The 16,630-nt window shown below is 46.7% G+C and overlaps 2 protein-coding genes across 3 annotated transcripts in view; one reads left to right on the top strand and one right to left on the bottom strand.

Moving 5' to 3' along the window:
- MYO19 (myosin XIX) overlaps positions 1 to 7,869 on the bottom strand; it is a 32,676-nt gene extending 24,807 nt beyond the window's left edge. Inside the window, exons 1-6 of one of the 2 annotated variants that reach the window (XM_084750504.1) lie at positions 7,731 to 7,869; positions 7,012 to 7,146; positions 5,391 to 5,544; positions 3,273 to 3,411; positions 2,777 to 2,925; positions 1,954 to 2,067 (exon numbers count right to left, since the gene is read on the bottom strand). In XM_084750504.1, the coding sequence (XP_084606630.1) occupies positions 1,954 to 2,067; positions 2,777 to 2,925; positions 3,273 to 3,411; positions 5,391 to 5,402 (414 nt within the window). In that variant the 5' untranslated portion in view covers positions 5,403 to 5,544; positions 7,012 to 7,146; positions 7,731 to 7,869. The remainder of the gene's footprint in view (positions 1 to 1,953; positions 2,068 to 2,776; positions 2,926 to 3,272; positions 3,412 to 5,390; positions 5,545 to 7,011; positions 7,147 to 7,730) is intronic. The other variant, XM_084750505.1, reaches the window with a different exon arrangement.
- Positions 7,870 to 10,366: 2,497 nt separating this feature from the next.
- On the top strand, positions 10,367 to 12,816 carry PIGW (phosphatidylinositol glycan anchor biosynthesis class W; the record flags this gene model as incomplete). Its single annotated transcript, XM_084750534.1, has 1 exon — positions 10,367 to 12,816. One exon carries the CDS (start codon positions 10,367 to 10,369, stop codon positions 11,876 to 11,878), a length of 1,512 nt encoding a protein of 503 aa, XP_084606660.1. The 3' UTR covers positions 11,879 to 12,816.
- Positions 12,817 to 16,630: the final 3,814 nt, after the last annotated feature.

Here is a 16,630-nt window from a genome sequence, read left to right as displayed (position 1 = left end):
CCTTGAACTCATAGAGATCCACCTGCCTCTGCCTCCCGAGTGCTGGGATTAAAGGTGTGAACCACTATGCCTGGCTTGGGGTCCTGGGTTTAATCTCCAGTATAGCAAAATAAAAAAAAGGTCCAACAAGATCGTTCAACAGGTAAAGGCTCTTGCTGACAAGGCTGGTGTTCTGAGTTCTATCTCTAGGATCCACATGGTGAAAGAGAGAAGTGACTCCCAAGAGTTGTCCCTCTGACCTCTACACATGTGCTGTACACATGTGTGGCGCACGCCTTTAATCCCAGCACTCGGGAGGCAGAGGCAGGCGATCACTGTGAGTTCCAAGCCAGCCTGGTCTACAGAGTGAGTGCCAGGACAGCCAAGGCTACACAGAAAAACCCTGTCTTCAAAAACCAAAAATAAAAATAAAAACAAAAAGCAGGCCTAGCCCATGGCCACTCAGTGAAGGGTTACTGAGCTCTGCTTCTGCTGGCCTTAGGCCAGGATCTGCCCCATTCCCAGAGCACTCGGCTGGACAAGACTCTTTGTCTAGGAGCTGAGCTTTCAGCCACTTTGCGCACCTGAGGCCTCTCTACCTACTTACTGTTTTCCTGGAGACTAAGGTCAACTAGTCGCTGCATTTCTCACCTGTGTTTCTTCCCACAGCACCTGTCTGTGCCAGTCCTGCAGTCTAGAGCCCCGGATGTACTTAATGTGCAGGAACTCTTTGTGAGTGTAGGCAAAAGGGCTTGTAGTCCACATATGCCTCATAAAGTGCTCTGGGGAGAGAGAGGCAGCTGGGTGAGACCTGCCTCCTCTGCTTCCTCTTACCACCTGCAGGGACCCTTGTTTATGGAGTTCCTATCCCATCTTCTGTGGTTCTGCTTTCTGTAAGTCCCTCTGGCCATACCAGATGTCTCTTACACACTGCCCTTGCTGACAGACAACCACAGCAGGGTTGAGTGTATTTATTTATTTATTTTGATGTTTTGGTTTTTCAAGACAGGGTTTCTCTGTGTAGCCCTGGCTGGCCTGGACTCAGTTTGTAGACCAGGCTGGCCTCAAACTCACAGTGATCCACCTGCCTCTGCCTCCGGAGCGCTGGGATTAAAGGCGTGCGCTACCATGCCTGTCTGTTTTTTTATTGTAAATTGTTTTTTATTTTACATCAATGGGTGTTTGCCTGAATAGCTGTCTGCATCACATGTGTGCAGTGTCCACAGAGGTCGGAAGGGAGCATCAGATCTTCTGGAACTAGTTTCAGATGGTTATTAACTACCACGTGCCTGCTGGGAGCTGAGCCTGATCTTCTAAGTGCTCTCAGATGGCTGAGTTGTTTCCTCAGGCTTAATCCCAGCAGGCTCTGGCCTCCTCTGACCGGTCTCCCATAGCAAAACTAGCTACTTTTGGAGGAGAACTACCATGTGCCAAGCATGCTCCCAAACACCTCATGTGCACTGGCTCCTAGTTTATGTTCCCTTCATTTATTTATAGTGAGTGTCTCACTATGTAGTCCAGGCTGGGGTGTGAGCATCCTACATCACCTCCTACATCCTGGTATTACAGGTATGTGTCACCATGTTCACACACAAGTCCCATGCAGGTGTTGGCCCTCTATTCCCCCCTCCATCTCACAGGTGAAATGACCGAGGCCTGCGATGGTAGGAGCCTTTCTGGGGTACTGTATCTGTTGTACCACTATGCTGGATTCCCCAACTGTTTCCAGGGATTCTAGAGGCACCTTCAGTGAGAAAGTAAAGCTGCAGGGGGGAAAGTATCTCACCAGGGTGGCAGCAGAGCTAGCAGTGGAGGCTATGTGGGAGCCGCATCTTCTGACTCCTGCTGTGGTGCTTGCTGACCACAGCACAGCCTATCTGTGACCAGGCAGCCAGGGATGCCACAGGCAATGGCCCTGGCCTTTCTGCTCTCCTGGCTCTGTATGAGGACAGGCCAAGAACTTGGTAGTCCTACCTTTCCAGCTCCACTCTCTCCACTGACCACAATGGATTGGTTGATTGGCTCAATCAGGCTCTTGACATTCCGGTAGGTCTGTTCACCCACTGTGAAGACGTGGGGTTTCAATTTCTGAAATACCAAAGAGTCTTGTGAGCACCTGTTTTCAAGAGTGGCTGATCCAATGACAGCCTAGACTGGGAGGCTACCAGGAGTGGTGCTAGCATGCTTTCTCCAAAAACATTTGCCTGGAGGCCACAAAGTCAGGCCCAACTCAGACACTCCTACGGTTAGTGTTGTAACCTGCTTTAACTCTACAGCCCCTCCGTAGCATAACAGGAGCCATTTTGTTTTTACGTCTCCAGTTTGATCATGAGGTAAAGTTCAGGTGCTCAAGTTCCGCCCGCCTGAGAACTTGAACAGCCTTTTACTTACAATTCAGTACTTATTAAATGTTCTGCCTGAATTCATGATATATGTTCTACTTAAAGAAAACCACAATACCCTGCTATGTTCTGTTCTCCCGGAACAATGGGGAATTGAAAAGTCCCCAAGCCTGCATCCTAGCCAATCAGCTTAAAATGTTTTGTCTAGCTACCTAGGTACAATGTACTTGGGGAAAAAACTGATTATGTTTAGCTAGTCAAAATGATGTAATGCTACCCCACCCCCACCCCTTCCCACCCGGTTGTTAACTATTTGTCCTCTACATTGTACCTTAGTTATGTGTCTGAATTTCTGAGAGTTCCGGCTGGGCTGGGACATGGAACCAGTAGGTTTGGAATGACCTTATCACTGCAGCATAGGTAAAGAAGGACGGTGAAACCTCGGGGGGCCTTACCTGAGGCTGGGGCGCAGCATGGTACTCTCGCATCAGCTCTGGCGTGTAGAGTTGTGGGATGGGCTTGAAGGGGTTCAGAGCTACCAAGGTACAGCCAGCATTGGTATAGAATATGTCTTCTACGTACCGGGCCTGCAGGCACCTCAGGACTGAGGCAAAGATACTGTCAGCGAAGTCTGGCTCAAATACAGACAGAACCCCAGACACACATCTACTAAGCAGCTTTCCCTCTATAATTAGCTAAGTGCCATTAGAACCCTGTGGCTCCCCAGTGAACAGATATAAGATCTAATTAAGATGAGTCCCAAACCTAGAGCAAAACCTGCCCTAGGGAGCCCAGGTGCAGTGCCAGGCTCCGGGGGTTGGGGGGGGGGGCGGCAGAGGCCAGGTCAGGTCAGGAGCCTCATTGCTGAACGGAGGAAACAGCGCTGAAGACCCTTGCCACACACACACACCCCTTTTGCAGCAGCAGTCTGGAAGAGAGGAAGGCCCATACCTGTTTCCAGTGTCACAGGATTCACCTTGGTGAGGTCATCCAGCTGGTGCAGTGGGACCTCCCCACCCAGGAACTCTCTTAGGTCTCCCTTGAGGGATGTCCCACCTTGGGCATCAGAGCCTGAACTGTGGCCATTCACCTGGAAGGAAACGCCACGAGGGCCGTGAGACCTGGGTTTCAGACCAGTCAGTTGGCAGCTAATACAGGTGGAGTCTGCAGAGGAGAAAGAATAGGTCTCTACAAGATCCAGGTGGCTCATGTTTCAGCTCTGCTACTTATTGGCGTGAGAGCCTGGGCATTCACGTCTATGAGCCACGTGCTGTTTCCCCAACCGCCCCCCCCCATGAATAAAGGAAATAAATTCAACTCCCAGGCAATGGGGCTAGAGAGATACACAGATACTTAGCCAAGGCCTTCATGATACATGCTAATAACCGGTGGCCTCCTGTCTCCTCTGCTGTGAGCTCCAGCTGAGGTAGCTTTTAGGCTACAGGCTACCAGCCTCACAGAGCTGCTGTCTGTCCTCCAGGAAGCATGGAGTAGGAAAAGAAGAGAGGTGCCTGGCTGGAATCAGCTTAGGAAGGATAAATTCTTAGTACGACAAGAGTTTCCAAGGAGACTGGCGAACTCTAAAAGCCTTCACTGCCCAGGAAGAAGGTAGCTTGTTTCATCTGAGCAGCACTGTGATGAGTTTCTTTAATGACTGTGAGTCTCAGACCCCTCATAATCTACAGAGCAGGCTCTTGTTATCTAGGGCAATGGCTGTGGTCGGCACAGCTCAGCCCATGGAAGGGCAAGGACGGGAGGAAAGGAAGAAAGGACAGAGAAGGAAAAGGGAGAGGAAGGAGGAAGGGTCTATTCACAAAATCAGCTACAGTTTAGGAACAGCTTTGAATCAACTGGGAGTTGAGTATGGTGATCAAGAGCTTGGATTAGAAAGCTAAAGTGTGCCAGGTGCACAAAGGTGGCGCACGCCTTTAATCCCAGCACTTGGGAGGCAGAGGCAGGTGGATCTCTGTGAGTTCGAGGTCAGCTTGGTCTACAAAGCAAGTCTAGGATAGCCAAGGCTACACAAAGAGACGCTGTCTCCAAAACAAAACAAATAAGTCTAAACGAGCTTTAAAGTGTTGTGTTTAAATAATCTGACTAGGTAACTTCAGTGTCCTTTTTCATTGCCTTCATTTTTCCAAATTCCTGATAATGAAGGTAACCCTGAGTCAGTCACTTAACTTCTCAGAGCCATATCTCCAGAATGGAGACAAAACAACACTGCAGAGTACACTGTATAGAGTGTGTGTGCGTGTTATTACTATAATATATATTTTTAAGTTCTTCTAGACAGGGTTTCTCTGTGTATCCCTGGCTGCCCTGGACTTGCTTTATAGACCAGGTTGGCCTTGAACTCAGAGATCAGCCTGCCTCTGCCTCCTGAGTGCTGGGATTAAAGGTGTGTGCATCACCACTGCTGCTGGGCGTCTTTATTCTTCTTTTTTTTTTTTTTTTAAGATTTATTCTTATTTTATGTGCATTGGTGTTTTGCCTGCAAATATGTCTTTTTCTTTCTTTCTCTCTTTTTTAAAGTCAGGGTTTCTCTGTTTAAGAGCGCCCTGGCTGTCCTTGAACTCACAGAGATCTGCCTGCCTCTGCCTCCCAAGTGTTGGGATTAAAGGCGCGGGCCACCACCGCCGGGCATGCCTGAAAGTGTGACTATGTGAGGGTGTTGTAGCCCTTGGAACTGGAGTTGCAGACGGCCATGTGGGTGCTGGGAATTGAACCTGGGTCCTCTGGAAGAACAGCCAGTGCTCTTAGCCTCTGAGCCGTCTCTCCAGCCCTCTATTATTCTTGGAAGCCCCAACCTTCTACTGTGACTCAACAAAACAGTGCTCCCACATAAGGCCAAAGTGACCTGGATTCCTTTCCCCTTCTCACCTCATCCACACTAAGGAGAGGAGCCACAAAACCACAAAGAGGGAGACATTCAAAGTCAGGTATCAAGAAGAGTGCTGGATAACTATCTGCAGAGAGCCGAGGGCTCTGTGCTGCCCTTCCTTCCAGCTTCGAGCACTGCAGTCTTCAGAAAACACCTCTGGTGCTCAGGTAGTCAGGTTGCGGGATTACCTGCTGGAGCATCGTGCTTCCGTGTGGCCGGCCGGCCGGAGGTCTGTGTCACAGACACAGGCACAGGCACTCCCGTCTATGCCCCTGGTCATGAGGCAATCACTCCAGCAGAAGGCTCAGGTGTGTGGGAATGGAAGGCAAGTCATCTCGAAACCTGTAGCGTGAGACAGAAGACAAGGGCCACACACAGGTGAGGGCTTCTCTCTCGGGTGACTCACTCCTACTCCTCCCACTAGGCAGCAGGAACCCAGATGAGAGCCAGGCAGGCCTGGGCAGAGAGTGAGAGTCTGTGCTTTCCCTTGCCAACTGGGAAGTAGGGAAACCTTGATGAGATTACCTGGGGATGCTTTCTGATATTTCTCTTTCAGTAAGAGGCTAGGGGCAGTTTTAAGGTTTAAGTAAGTGATGGGCTGGGGTTGCAGAATCTTCTGGGTCAGTATGTCACAGAGAATGAAGACCCTGGGGAGAGACAGCCTTGGCCCTATCTTCACCACTAGACAGAAATGCCCTATGTAAATGTAGCCAGATCCTAATGGAAAATGGCATGGAGTCGACTCCTGATGTCCCTGGGAAGCTGCTCTGTGAGAACGAAGTCCCAGCTCAGTCACGGGGTGGGTCTCTGACCCCAAGGCAACCCTATTACCCCCAAATCCTCCCCTTGAAAATAGAGATAGTTATCCGGGCAGTGGTGGCGCATGCCTTTAATCCCAGCACTTGGGAGGCAGAGGCAGGCCGGATCTCTGTGAGTTCAAGGCCAGCCTGGTCTACAAAGCAAGTTCAGGACAGCCAAGGCTACACAGAGAGACCCTGTCTTGAAAAACAAAACAAAAAAGGAAACAGAGATAGTTAAATCTACTTTACATGGAGGTTATGAAGGTCACTGAGGCCAAGGCTTGAAAGTACAGTACAAATCTGAATATCCCTGAGCGTGAATATTATCATTACATATGGAGTTGACGATCCATTGGGAGACACTAATCAGGCAGGAAAGGCCCACTGCCCAAAAAGGTGAGATTGAGATTGGGAGTGTGAGCCTGCAATCTCAACAACACTCAGGGGCCTGAGGCAGGAGGATCTCATAGAGTTTGAGGCCTGTCTGGGCTATGCTGTGAGACCTTGTAATCAAACACACAAGGTGAGAGGAGGTGGTGTGAGGATAGGATCTGGAAAATGGTGTGCCTCGCTCAGACTTGGAATGTCCCAGGCTTCAATCCTTGCCTAGCAAGAGGGATGAGGATGAAGGACATCTCTAACAGACTGATGGTTTAACCTTGAGAGACTTTCTGAGGCTCTGAGCACACCTAGTCTTTAAAAGAGCCGGGACCATGGACATCCATGGAAACGGAGAGAGGGAAAATGAAAGTAGAAAAGCAGGACCGTGCAGGACAGCATCACTCTTTTACAATGTACCCCATCACCCTAGGGTCTCTGCAGATTCACCCCAGTATCTTGAGAGGGAGGGACGATCGAGAGGCCACAAGAGAGCGTAAGTTAGAATCCAAAACTCACAGCCCTTCTAGAATTCATCACAAGAGCTCCCCCGAGCCTCTTTTTTATACAGTTGCCAACGGTATAATACCATACCACACAGTGCAAAATTATAGCTGGTATGGGCAAGCACCTGTGAGATTGCTTAGTAAATGCTGGTTATTACTATGCAGCGTCAGCTCCTGGTTGAAGCCGAATCAGATCAGAGCAGTTTTCTCCAGCTCGCCCAGCTCCTGCTCCCTCCTCTCGCGGTTACCACCAAGAATTTCTGGAAAGGGCGTGACAACAGAAGGCAAAAAGAAGTAATGAATAGGTGAAAGACCAAGCCAAGGCAAGTGGCAACCAGATCATTCCACCCCCACCCACTCCTGCTTCGGTTTCTTTTTTGGTAGGAAGGGCAGGAGGGCTATAGGCTGCTGGGCAAGGGTCCTGGGAGCCCAGCCCACTTTGCTCCAGATTCCTGGCGGGATGCAGCACTTCTAGCACTGGCAAATGCCCGCGGTGCCCAGGGCTGGGATGTCGCTCCGGAAGCACCTGGTAATAAGAAAATGCGTCCTTCCCGGGAAGGTGGATATGACCCCAGTCAAGGGCGCAGTTTCCTTATGCCTCTCCCTGGGTAGGACAAGGAAAGGGACAGACGTCCAGCCACGGTCAGGCACAAACAACCCCTCGTGGCCCCCTGCTGGCAAGCTAGAAAGTGACCGTGAAGGTCCTTGTCCTGGGGGCAAAAGCTGTGCTACCTCCTCCGGGGTCACCAGAGGGTAAAAAGAGAAATGCAGAATTAGAAAGTGAGATGCCTCCTTCTACGTTAGCTCGGAAGGGCTTCGGATCTAGGCGTGGAGTGGCACTCACCGGTCCCACGGCCCGCCCGGGCGTTCCAGCGTGTAGTCCCAGCCCAGGCCGACTGGAAGGGCTGGCGGGCAGAGCCCAGGGTGGGAAGAGAGTAGAGGGACCGGAGCGGCCAGGAAAGCAAGCAGGGACCTCCGGGTCGCCGGCGGACCGCAGCAGCTCAGGCTCGGTTGCTCCGAGCCCGCCGGCTCCTCCCCAGGGGCGGGGCGCGCACACGCGGCTCCGGGCGCACGTGGCCGATCCTGGGCCGCAGGCTCTGGCTAGGTGGCGACGCGTGAGAGGTGGGGTGTTGTGGGACTCTGGGCTAAGGTGTGGTGTTTCTGTGGCCCCCCCGAGTTCTGGGTTGGAAAGCGCGGTCTCCCGAGGGCCCAGGGGCTGGTCGGCTGCAGGTCGCTGTGGCCGAGGCTAACGCGGGCTCCTCGGATCCTCCCCCTGACTCGCCTCGCCGTGGCTCCGAGGTGAGACGCCCCTTCCACCGACCCGCCACACCGCTGAGTCTGGAGAGAATCGCCCTACACACTGAAGGGCGTGGGGAGCCGGCGGGGCGGGGACTGTCGCCATCCCGGGCGGGGCGAGCGGAATCTGCGGGCCGGAAGAACGGGCTGCGCCGCGCGCGGGCCGGAAGCGCTGCTCGCGAGGCGGAAGCGGAGGGTGCCGGCAGGTGCGGTGGGAACCAGTCTGCTGTCAACGCCGGAGACCCTCAGTCGGCGGGGCAGGGCGTGGTTAGGCGGGATCTGTCAGGAAAAAGACAAGAGCAGGGCCAATTGCGGTGAAATGCTGATGCAGATTCTCACCTTCCGGGACGTCTCGTTATCCACTGTGGTTCGTATCTGACTGACGGATGTGTTCTCTCAGCGTGCAACTTTTCAGACGTTAGAATGTGACAGAGGAGATTTTAAATTGCATAAAAAGAAGCCACTAGCGCTGGTATGTATTATGCATCCATTCGGCCCACCTGCGTCTTAATCTGAAAATATAGCTGCAAGCAACATGGGGCTCGTTCGTTTATCTGTATTTACCCAGTGTAGTAGTAGGTTTTGAGACTGAACAGAAACCAAGGACCTTAACTCTAAAATACATTTACAGCTTCTCTTTCTTCTGTTCTGAAGTTTTATTTTAAAGTTCTTAGCAATGTATATGCAGCTCTCACGAAGGTTTTCATAATATATATCAGTGTATATATCATATATTATACACATACAATAATGTAATTGTTATACATATAATTGTATAATGAACAGAGATATGAATTATGCTCTGCAATAGAAATTTCTTATTGTGATGCCATTTGGATTCATATCCCAAATTTACTTTGTTTCTTTTCGTTTTGTTTTTTTGATACAGGGTTTCTCTGTGTAGGGGTATCCTGGGACTCACAGAGAAGGCCTGCCTCTGCCTTCCAAGCGCTGGGATTAAAGGCGTACACCACCACACTTTTAATCTCAAAGATTTATTTATTTATTATGTATACACTATTCTGCCTGCATGTGAGTCAGCAGGCCAGGAGAGGGCACCAGATCTCGATATAGATGGTTATGAGCCACTTTGTGGTTGCTGGGAATTGAACTCAGGACCTCTGGAAGAGCAGCCCGTGCTCTTAACAACCTCTGAGCCTGCTCTCCAACCCCCAAATTTACTTTCTTACTAGTTTTTAAGACTAGGTATGGCAAGCCAGGCTTGGTGTAATTCCAGATGCCAGTACTTGAGGAGGCAGAGGCAGGCTGATCGCTGTGAGTTCAAGGCCAGCCTGGTCAACAGAGTAAGACAGGCATAACAACCAAGGCTACACAGAGAAACCCCGTCTCGAAAAACCAATTAAAAAAAATTTTAAAAAGGGCGTGGTGGCGCACGCCTTTAATCCCAGCATTCGGGAGGCAGAAGCAGGCAGATTGCTGTGAGTTCGAGGCCAGCCTGGTCTACAAAGTGAGTCCAGGACACAGCCAAGGCTAACACAGAGAGACCCTGTCTCGAAAAAACAAAACAAAACAAAACAAAAAACCAAAAAAAACAAAAAAAAAAAAAAAGAAGAGAAAGGAAAAAAGAAAAGAAAAGAAACAAAGTGGTGGTGTATTCCTTTAACCCCAGCACTCTGGAAGTAGAGACCTGAGTTGGGAGCCAGCCTGATAAACAGTGTGATTTCCAGGACAGCCTGGGCTACACAGAGAAACTCTATCTCGAAAAAACAAACAAGCAAAAAGACAAGGTTGGCTGGGAACTTGGTATGTAAGCAAGGTCCATTTTGCTTCTTCCTAAGTGGCATTATATGTGTGTTTTACCACACCCAGCTTCCAAATTTACTTGTTTTGGGTTTGCCTTATACCGAAGATAAAACTTTGTACTAGAAATTTCATATTCTAATGCAGACGTGTGTGTCTGTATGAAGGTGTCTGATCTCTTGGAACTGGAGTTACAGACAGCTGTGAGCTGCTCTGTGGGTGCTGGGAATTGAACCTGGGTCCTCTGGAAAAGCAGACAGTGCTCTTAACCCCTGAGCCATCTCTCCAGCCCTTAAACTTTTGTTCTGAGACCTCAAAAATACGTAAATTCAAGTTTGTTACATAGATATTTACCAACTTCACAACAGTGTTGTCTTCCTCAAATCCATTCTTTTGTTCTTGTTTTCACAGAAAGAAAAAAAAATGTCTCAAAAGCAGATGAAGGAAGCTTTTGTCAGTAACCTCAATGGAACCAGTGTGCTGGAAGTGACCCAGGGCTTGTGCTTTCCTGCGTTCTGTATCCTGTGTAGAGGCCTTTTGATCATTTTCTCACAGCACTTGTGTTCTTACTCACATACCTGGACCACACGATTCCTCATGGACTTTGTTGTCCTAATAATGCCCCTAGTGCTCATTTTAACTCTATTGTATTCCTTTATCGTCCTCAAGACTCTCACTGTAATTGCCTGTGGGGCGTGGCTGTTGTATCAGATATACCAGAGGAGGACTTGCTATGCCAGAGTGCCTGTCCAGAAAGTCCTTGCAAACTTCTTGAAAGTCAGCCTAGAATCAGAGTACAATCCGGCCATCACCTGTTTCCGGGTCATCAACAGCGTATTTACTGCAATTGCCATTTTGGCTGTGGATTTCCCACTTTTCCCTAGAAGATTTGCCAAAACTGAGCTTTATGGGACGGGAGCAATGGATTTTGGAGTGGGTGGCTTTATTTTTGGGTCTGCAATGGTTTGTCCAGAGGTTAGAAGGAAATACATAGAAGGGTCTAGATTTAAATATCTTAGAAGATCGCTGTGTTCTGTCTGGCCATTAGTCTTCTTAGGAATGGGACGGTTAATCAGTATAAAATCCATAGGCTACCAGGAACACTTAACTGAGTATGGAGTTCACTGGAATTTTTTCTTTACAGTCGCAGTTGTGAAATTAATAACATCACTACTTTTCGTTATTTTTCCTTTAAATAAGTCCTGGATTGTGGCTGTCAGCATTACTGTGGTATATCAGCTAGCCCTTGATTTTACTCCACTGAAGAGGATACTTTTGCATGGCACCGATGGTAGCGGCACAAGGATCGGCTTATTAAATGCCAACCGAGAGGGAATAATTTCCTTGTTGGGTTATGTTACAATACACATGGCTGGTGTGCAAACGGGGTTGTATGTGCTTAAGAAGAGAGCACATGCCAGAGACTGGATAAAAGTTACTTGCTGCCTTTTCTCTGTGGCTGTTAGCTTCTTCGTTTCCCTTTATATAGTTCAAGTAAATATAGAAGCAGTGTCTCGAAGAATGGCCAACTTAGCCTTTTGTCTGTGGGTGGTTGCTTCTAGCCTGATGCTCCTTAGTTGTCTATTACTGGGTGATGTAATTTTGAGTTTTGCCAAATTTCTAATTAAAGGGGCTCTAGTACCATGTTCTTGGAAACTTACACCGTTGCCTACTACAGATAAAAAACACTCCGAATCTCTAATCTTAGAAGCTGAAAAAAAAGAACCCAGTTTTTGTTTAATCAGAGCTCTGAACAGAAACCAGCTGCTTTTTTTCTTACTGTCAAATATAACAACTGGTCTGATTAACCTGACGGTGGATACATTACACAGTGGTGCCCTGTGGGCCTTCGTTGTGCTCACTATTTATATGTTTACCAACTGTTTAGTTATGTATGTACTTGATTTACAAGGTAAAACCATAAAGTTTTGGTGATGAATGAATGGGTAGGAGGTAAGTATTTAAACAGCATTGTTTTAGTGGAGAAGGGAGCCTAGGACAGCTAGGGCTGCTACACAGAGACCTTAAAAATCTTTTAAAAACAAAAACAAAGGTGTGGTGAAAGAGCTGTGTTCTTAGCAGTCCAGTCTTTTTTTTTTTTTTTAAAGAGATTTTATTTCTTACATATACAGTGTCCTGCCTGCATGTAATGCCTGCAGGCCAGAAGAGGGCACCAGATCTCATTATAGACGGTTGGGAGCCATCCTGTGGATGCTGGGAACTGAACTTAGGACCTTCGGAAGAGGGGCCAGTGCTCTTAACCTCTGAGCCATCCAGCCCAGCAGTGCAGTCTTAACCTATATTTTATTATGAAGTTTCAATCCCTTATGACAGAAATGAAACTTTACCTTTTTTGTACATGGATGTTTAATAAGTGTCAACATCATGAAACAAACCAACAGAAGTGGCACAAAGCTTTAGTCCCAGAGCATGGGAGGCAGAGGTAGATCTCTTGAGTTTGAAGCCAGCCTGGTCTGCATATTGAGTTTCAGGATACCCAAGGCTATGTAGAGACCCTGGGTATGGGTGGGTGGGGGAGAGAAGTGAAACAAAGTTTTGTGACTTAACTAGAACTTATAAAATGTCAGTATTTTAAAGGCCTTGTTCACAGGTGTTTTGCCGGGAGCTCACAGTGATACTCCTACCTCAGGCTCAGAGCTGGAACTTCAGACATGAGCCACCACACCCACTTGTTGATAGTTTTGACACTGGAAAATGGAGAGTGGGATTTTTTACTTTCTTTATGTCATTATGCAGCTATATTTGTGATTGTTTATATGAATATATTTGTATGATTATAATGTTTGTGTTATATGACATGTTTACATTAAGATACGAATTGTCATTAAAACGTTATGTGTGTGTATATATTACCTCCATGTACGTTTGTGCATCATGTGTGTAATGCTCACAGAAGTCAGAAGGAGGGCGGTTACAAATGATTGTGTGCTGCCATATGGGTGCTAGGAGTTGAACTTGGGTCATCTGGAAGAGCAGCAAGTGTTCTTACTTTTCAAGCCATTTTTTTTTCCTGAGTTCCTCTTTTCCTTTTCTTTTAGCTGGGAAACTCATTATGTATTCCTGGCTGACATGGAACTCGATACATAGGCAAGCTGGCCTCAAACTCATAAGGATCTGCAATCCTTTGTCTCCTGAGTGCTAGGATCAAAAGCATGTACTTCGGGCATGTACCACCTTTAATCACAGAGTTTGGGAGGCAGAGCAGGCGAATCTCTGTGAGTTTGAGGCCAGCCTGGTCTACAAAGTGAGTCCAGGACAGTCAAGGCTACACAGAGAAACCCTGTCTCCAAAAACAAAACAAAACAAAACAACATGTACCACCGACCATGCCCAGCAAATCATTTTCAATGTCTCTTTTTCTTTGTATTAGATTTATTCATTTATTTATGATGTGTTTTGCCTTCATGTATGTATGTGCACCATAAGCATGCTTGGTGCCTGAAAAAGGTTAAAAGAGCATTTGATCTGAAAACTGGAGTCATGGATGATTGCAAATGACTTTGTGGGTACTGGGAATTGACCCTGCGTCCTCTGCAAGAGCAATAGGTACAACTGACTGCTTCAGCCATCTCTCCTGCTTCTTGAATACTTCTTTTGTACTCAACATTCATCTTTATTAAAAGTAAAGGAATAAGAAGCAAGTGTTTAAAACCAGATACATGTGAAGCCAGAAAACAGTGAAATGGAATAATAAATGATTGAATTGGATGATGTAGTTTATATATATAAATAATTAAGACAAGTTTTTCTTAGGTACTTGATACATTTTACTTTTTCTTCCTCAAAGACTTAAGTTTTGTTTTTTGTTTTTTTTTTTTGTTGTTTGAGATAGGGTTTCTCTGTGTAGCCTTGGCTGTCCTGGACTTGTTTTTTAGACTAGGCTGGCCTCGAACTCACAAAAGATCCACTTGCCTCTGCCTCCCGAGTGCTGGGACTAAAGGAGTGCGCCACCACGCCCAGCAAGACTAAATTTTGATACAGGATCTTTGTAGTCCACACTAGCTTTGAACTGTCCCTGTAGCCCAGACTGGTCTGGAATTTATGATTGGCCAGCTTCAGTTGTAGGTGCTGGGATTGGTAGTGTGTACCCTCAGCCCAGCTGTACAAGTTTTAACTGATTAACTGTAGCCTACGTTGTGCCAGGGACACAGTTACAAAGCACAGCTCAGTGTCCACCCTGTGACCATAGCATTTAGCAGACTGGCAGGAGCCGAAGCTCAAGGCTAGCCTGAGCTACATAGATCCTGTCTCAAAAAGGTAAATTTCTAGTGTCTCAGAGTTTGCAGCCTAGTGAGGGGAAATGCTAAACTAATATAAATAATAGATCATAGGAAAAAGGAAACACCTATGGATTGTTACAAGTGGCAAGCCAAGAAGCAAACTAAGAAGGAAAGGAAGTTTTCTCCATGGGTAGATATTTTTGAGGCAATGCTGATGGGTGATACATGATCTGGGCGAGGAGTATGAGGGTAGTCAGCAGAAAGTATTCAATGTGTGATGAATCTGTCATCAAAAATTGTAAGTTCGGAGGGAACCTAGGTAACTCAGAAGAAAAGGAGAGTGTGAGCAGTAAGTTGGAGAAATAGGGAGGGGGCCAGATAAGGCGGCCTCCACTGTGAGAAGGAGAGTCAAGAAAATCAGTGAGAAAAATGAAAGTCTCCAAGCACCCAGCCTAGTAAAATTCTGCTTACATTAATGCTTAACAGACTGTTGCGAACTAGAATAATTTAAAACTTCAAACAGATGTTGGAACCAGATGTTAAATCTAAAAATTAAAAAAAAAAAAAACAATAACAACAAAAAACCATCATGGGGGCTGGAGAGATAGCTCAGAGGTTAAGAGCATTGGCTGCTCTTCCAGAGGTCCTGAGTTCAATTTCCTGCAACCACATGGTGGCTCACAAGCATTTGTAATAGGATCTGGTGCCCTCTTCTGGCCTGCAGGTATACATGCAGGCAGAGCACTATATACATAATAAACAAATCTTAAAAAAAAACAAAAACACAAGATCTTTAGTTTCCAGTTCTATGTTCAATGTGTATCTTTATTGGTTTTTGTCTTGTTTTTTGTTTTTGTTTTTTGAGATAGCATCTATGTAGCCTTGGCTGGTCTGCTGCTCTGGAACTGCATAGGCTAGGCTGATCTCAAACTCATAGAGATCCTTCTCCTCCCAAGTGCTAGAGTTAATGGTGAGCGCCACCGTGCTTGGCCAATGTATATCTTTTAATGCAGGCATGACACTGGCCTCTTGCACTGACATAAACCCGCAATCCTAGGATTTGGAAGATAGAGACAGGAGGATCTGGACAGAGTTAAAGGCTAGTCTCAGCTCCATAGTGAGTGTGAGGCCAGGCCTGTGTTGTGTGTGGAGTGGGGGATAAGAAGCAACAAAAATTTGCTTTCCTGATTTCAAGTACAGATCAGAAATAGCTGCTGAGAGGGGTTATTCTATGACTTAATGAACATGTCTCATTTCATCTATTGCTTTTTGTGAATAATTGCTTTTTATTTTTGTGACAGGGTGTCACTGTATAGGACAAGCTGGCTTGGGACTCACTGAGATCTGCCTCTGCCTCTGGAGTGCTGAGATGTATCACCACACCTGGCATTTTTCTCTTTCTTTTCTTTTTCTTTTTTATCTACCTGAGACAGGGTTTCTCTGTATAGCCCTGGCTGTCCTGAACTTACTTTGTAGACCAGGCTGGCCTCAAACAGTGATCCACCTGCCTCTGTCTCCTGAGTGCTGGGACTAAAGACATGTGCCACCACGCTGGCTGCGTTTTTCTTTTTTTTTTTTTTTTAAATTTTAAAATTTATTTATTTATTATATATACAATCTTTTGCCTGCATGTACACCTGAACATCAGAAGAGGGCAGCACATCTCATTATAGATGGTTGTGAGATATATGTGGTTGCTGGGAATTGAACTCAGGACCTCTGGAAGAACAGTCAATGCCCTTAACCTCTGAGCCTCCTCTCCAGCCCTGCATTTTTCTTTTCTTTTCTTTTTCTTTTTCTTTTTTTTTTTCTGAGACAGGGTTTCTCTGGGTAGCCTTGGCTGTCCTAGACCCGCTTTGTAGACCAGGCTGGCCTCGAACTCACATAGATGCACCTGCCTCTGCCTCCCGAGTGCTGGGATTAAAGGTGTGCGCCACCACGCCCGGCTGCATTTTTCTTTTTATGGTGTTAATTTATTTATTTTTGTGGGACTGGAAGACTGCTAGGCCAAGGTTTCCTACATCCTCAAGCCTCCATACTTTTCTAGTCTTACTCAGTTTGTATCTTTGACGATTACAGGTATTGACTAAAAAGGACAAAGTGCATAGTTTTCCCTTCTTCCATTTCCTAAAGCCTTCAAGGAAAGGTATGAATTCATAAAATCAGAATTAGTAGGCAAATCAAACTTTCCCTCTAGTAGGCAAACTCCCTCTGACTTGTTTTTCAGAAGAGAAGCCTCACTCAACAATGATTTACTGAGCTCTAATGTGTCAGGTATAAGTGCCAAAACACAGACAAGGCAAAGTCCCTGCCTTTAAGGAGCTTACATTTTAATTTACATTTACTAAAAAAAAAAAAAAACCTAATGCTTACTTTAACTATTTTGAGAAAAGGTCGATGTAATCTAATCTGGCCTTAAATTTGTGGTAAATTTATGGCCTTGGCT

Source organism: Acomys minous (genome assembly GCF_964271855.1).
Source record: "Acomys minous genome assembly, chromosome: 12".
Taxonomy (NCBI): Eukaryota; Metazoa; Chordata; class Mammalia; order Rodentia; family Muridae; genus Acomys; species Acomys minous.
The sequence above is the reverse complement of the archived record's forward strand: the minus strand, read 5'-3'. Positions and strand labels throughout refer to the sequence as shown.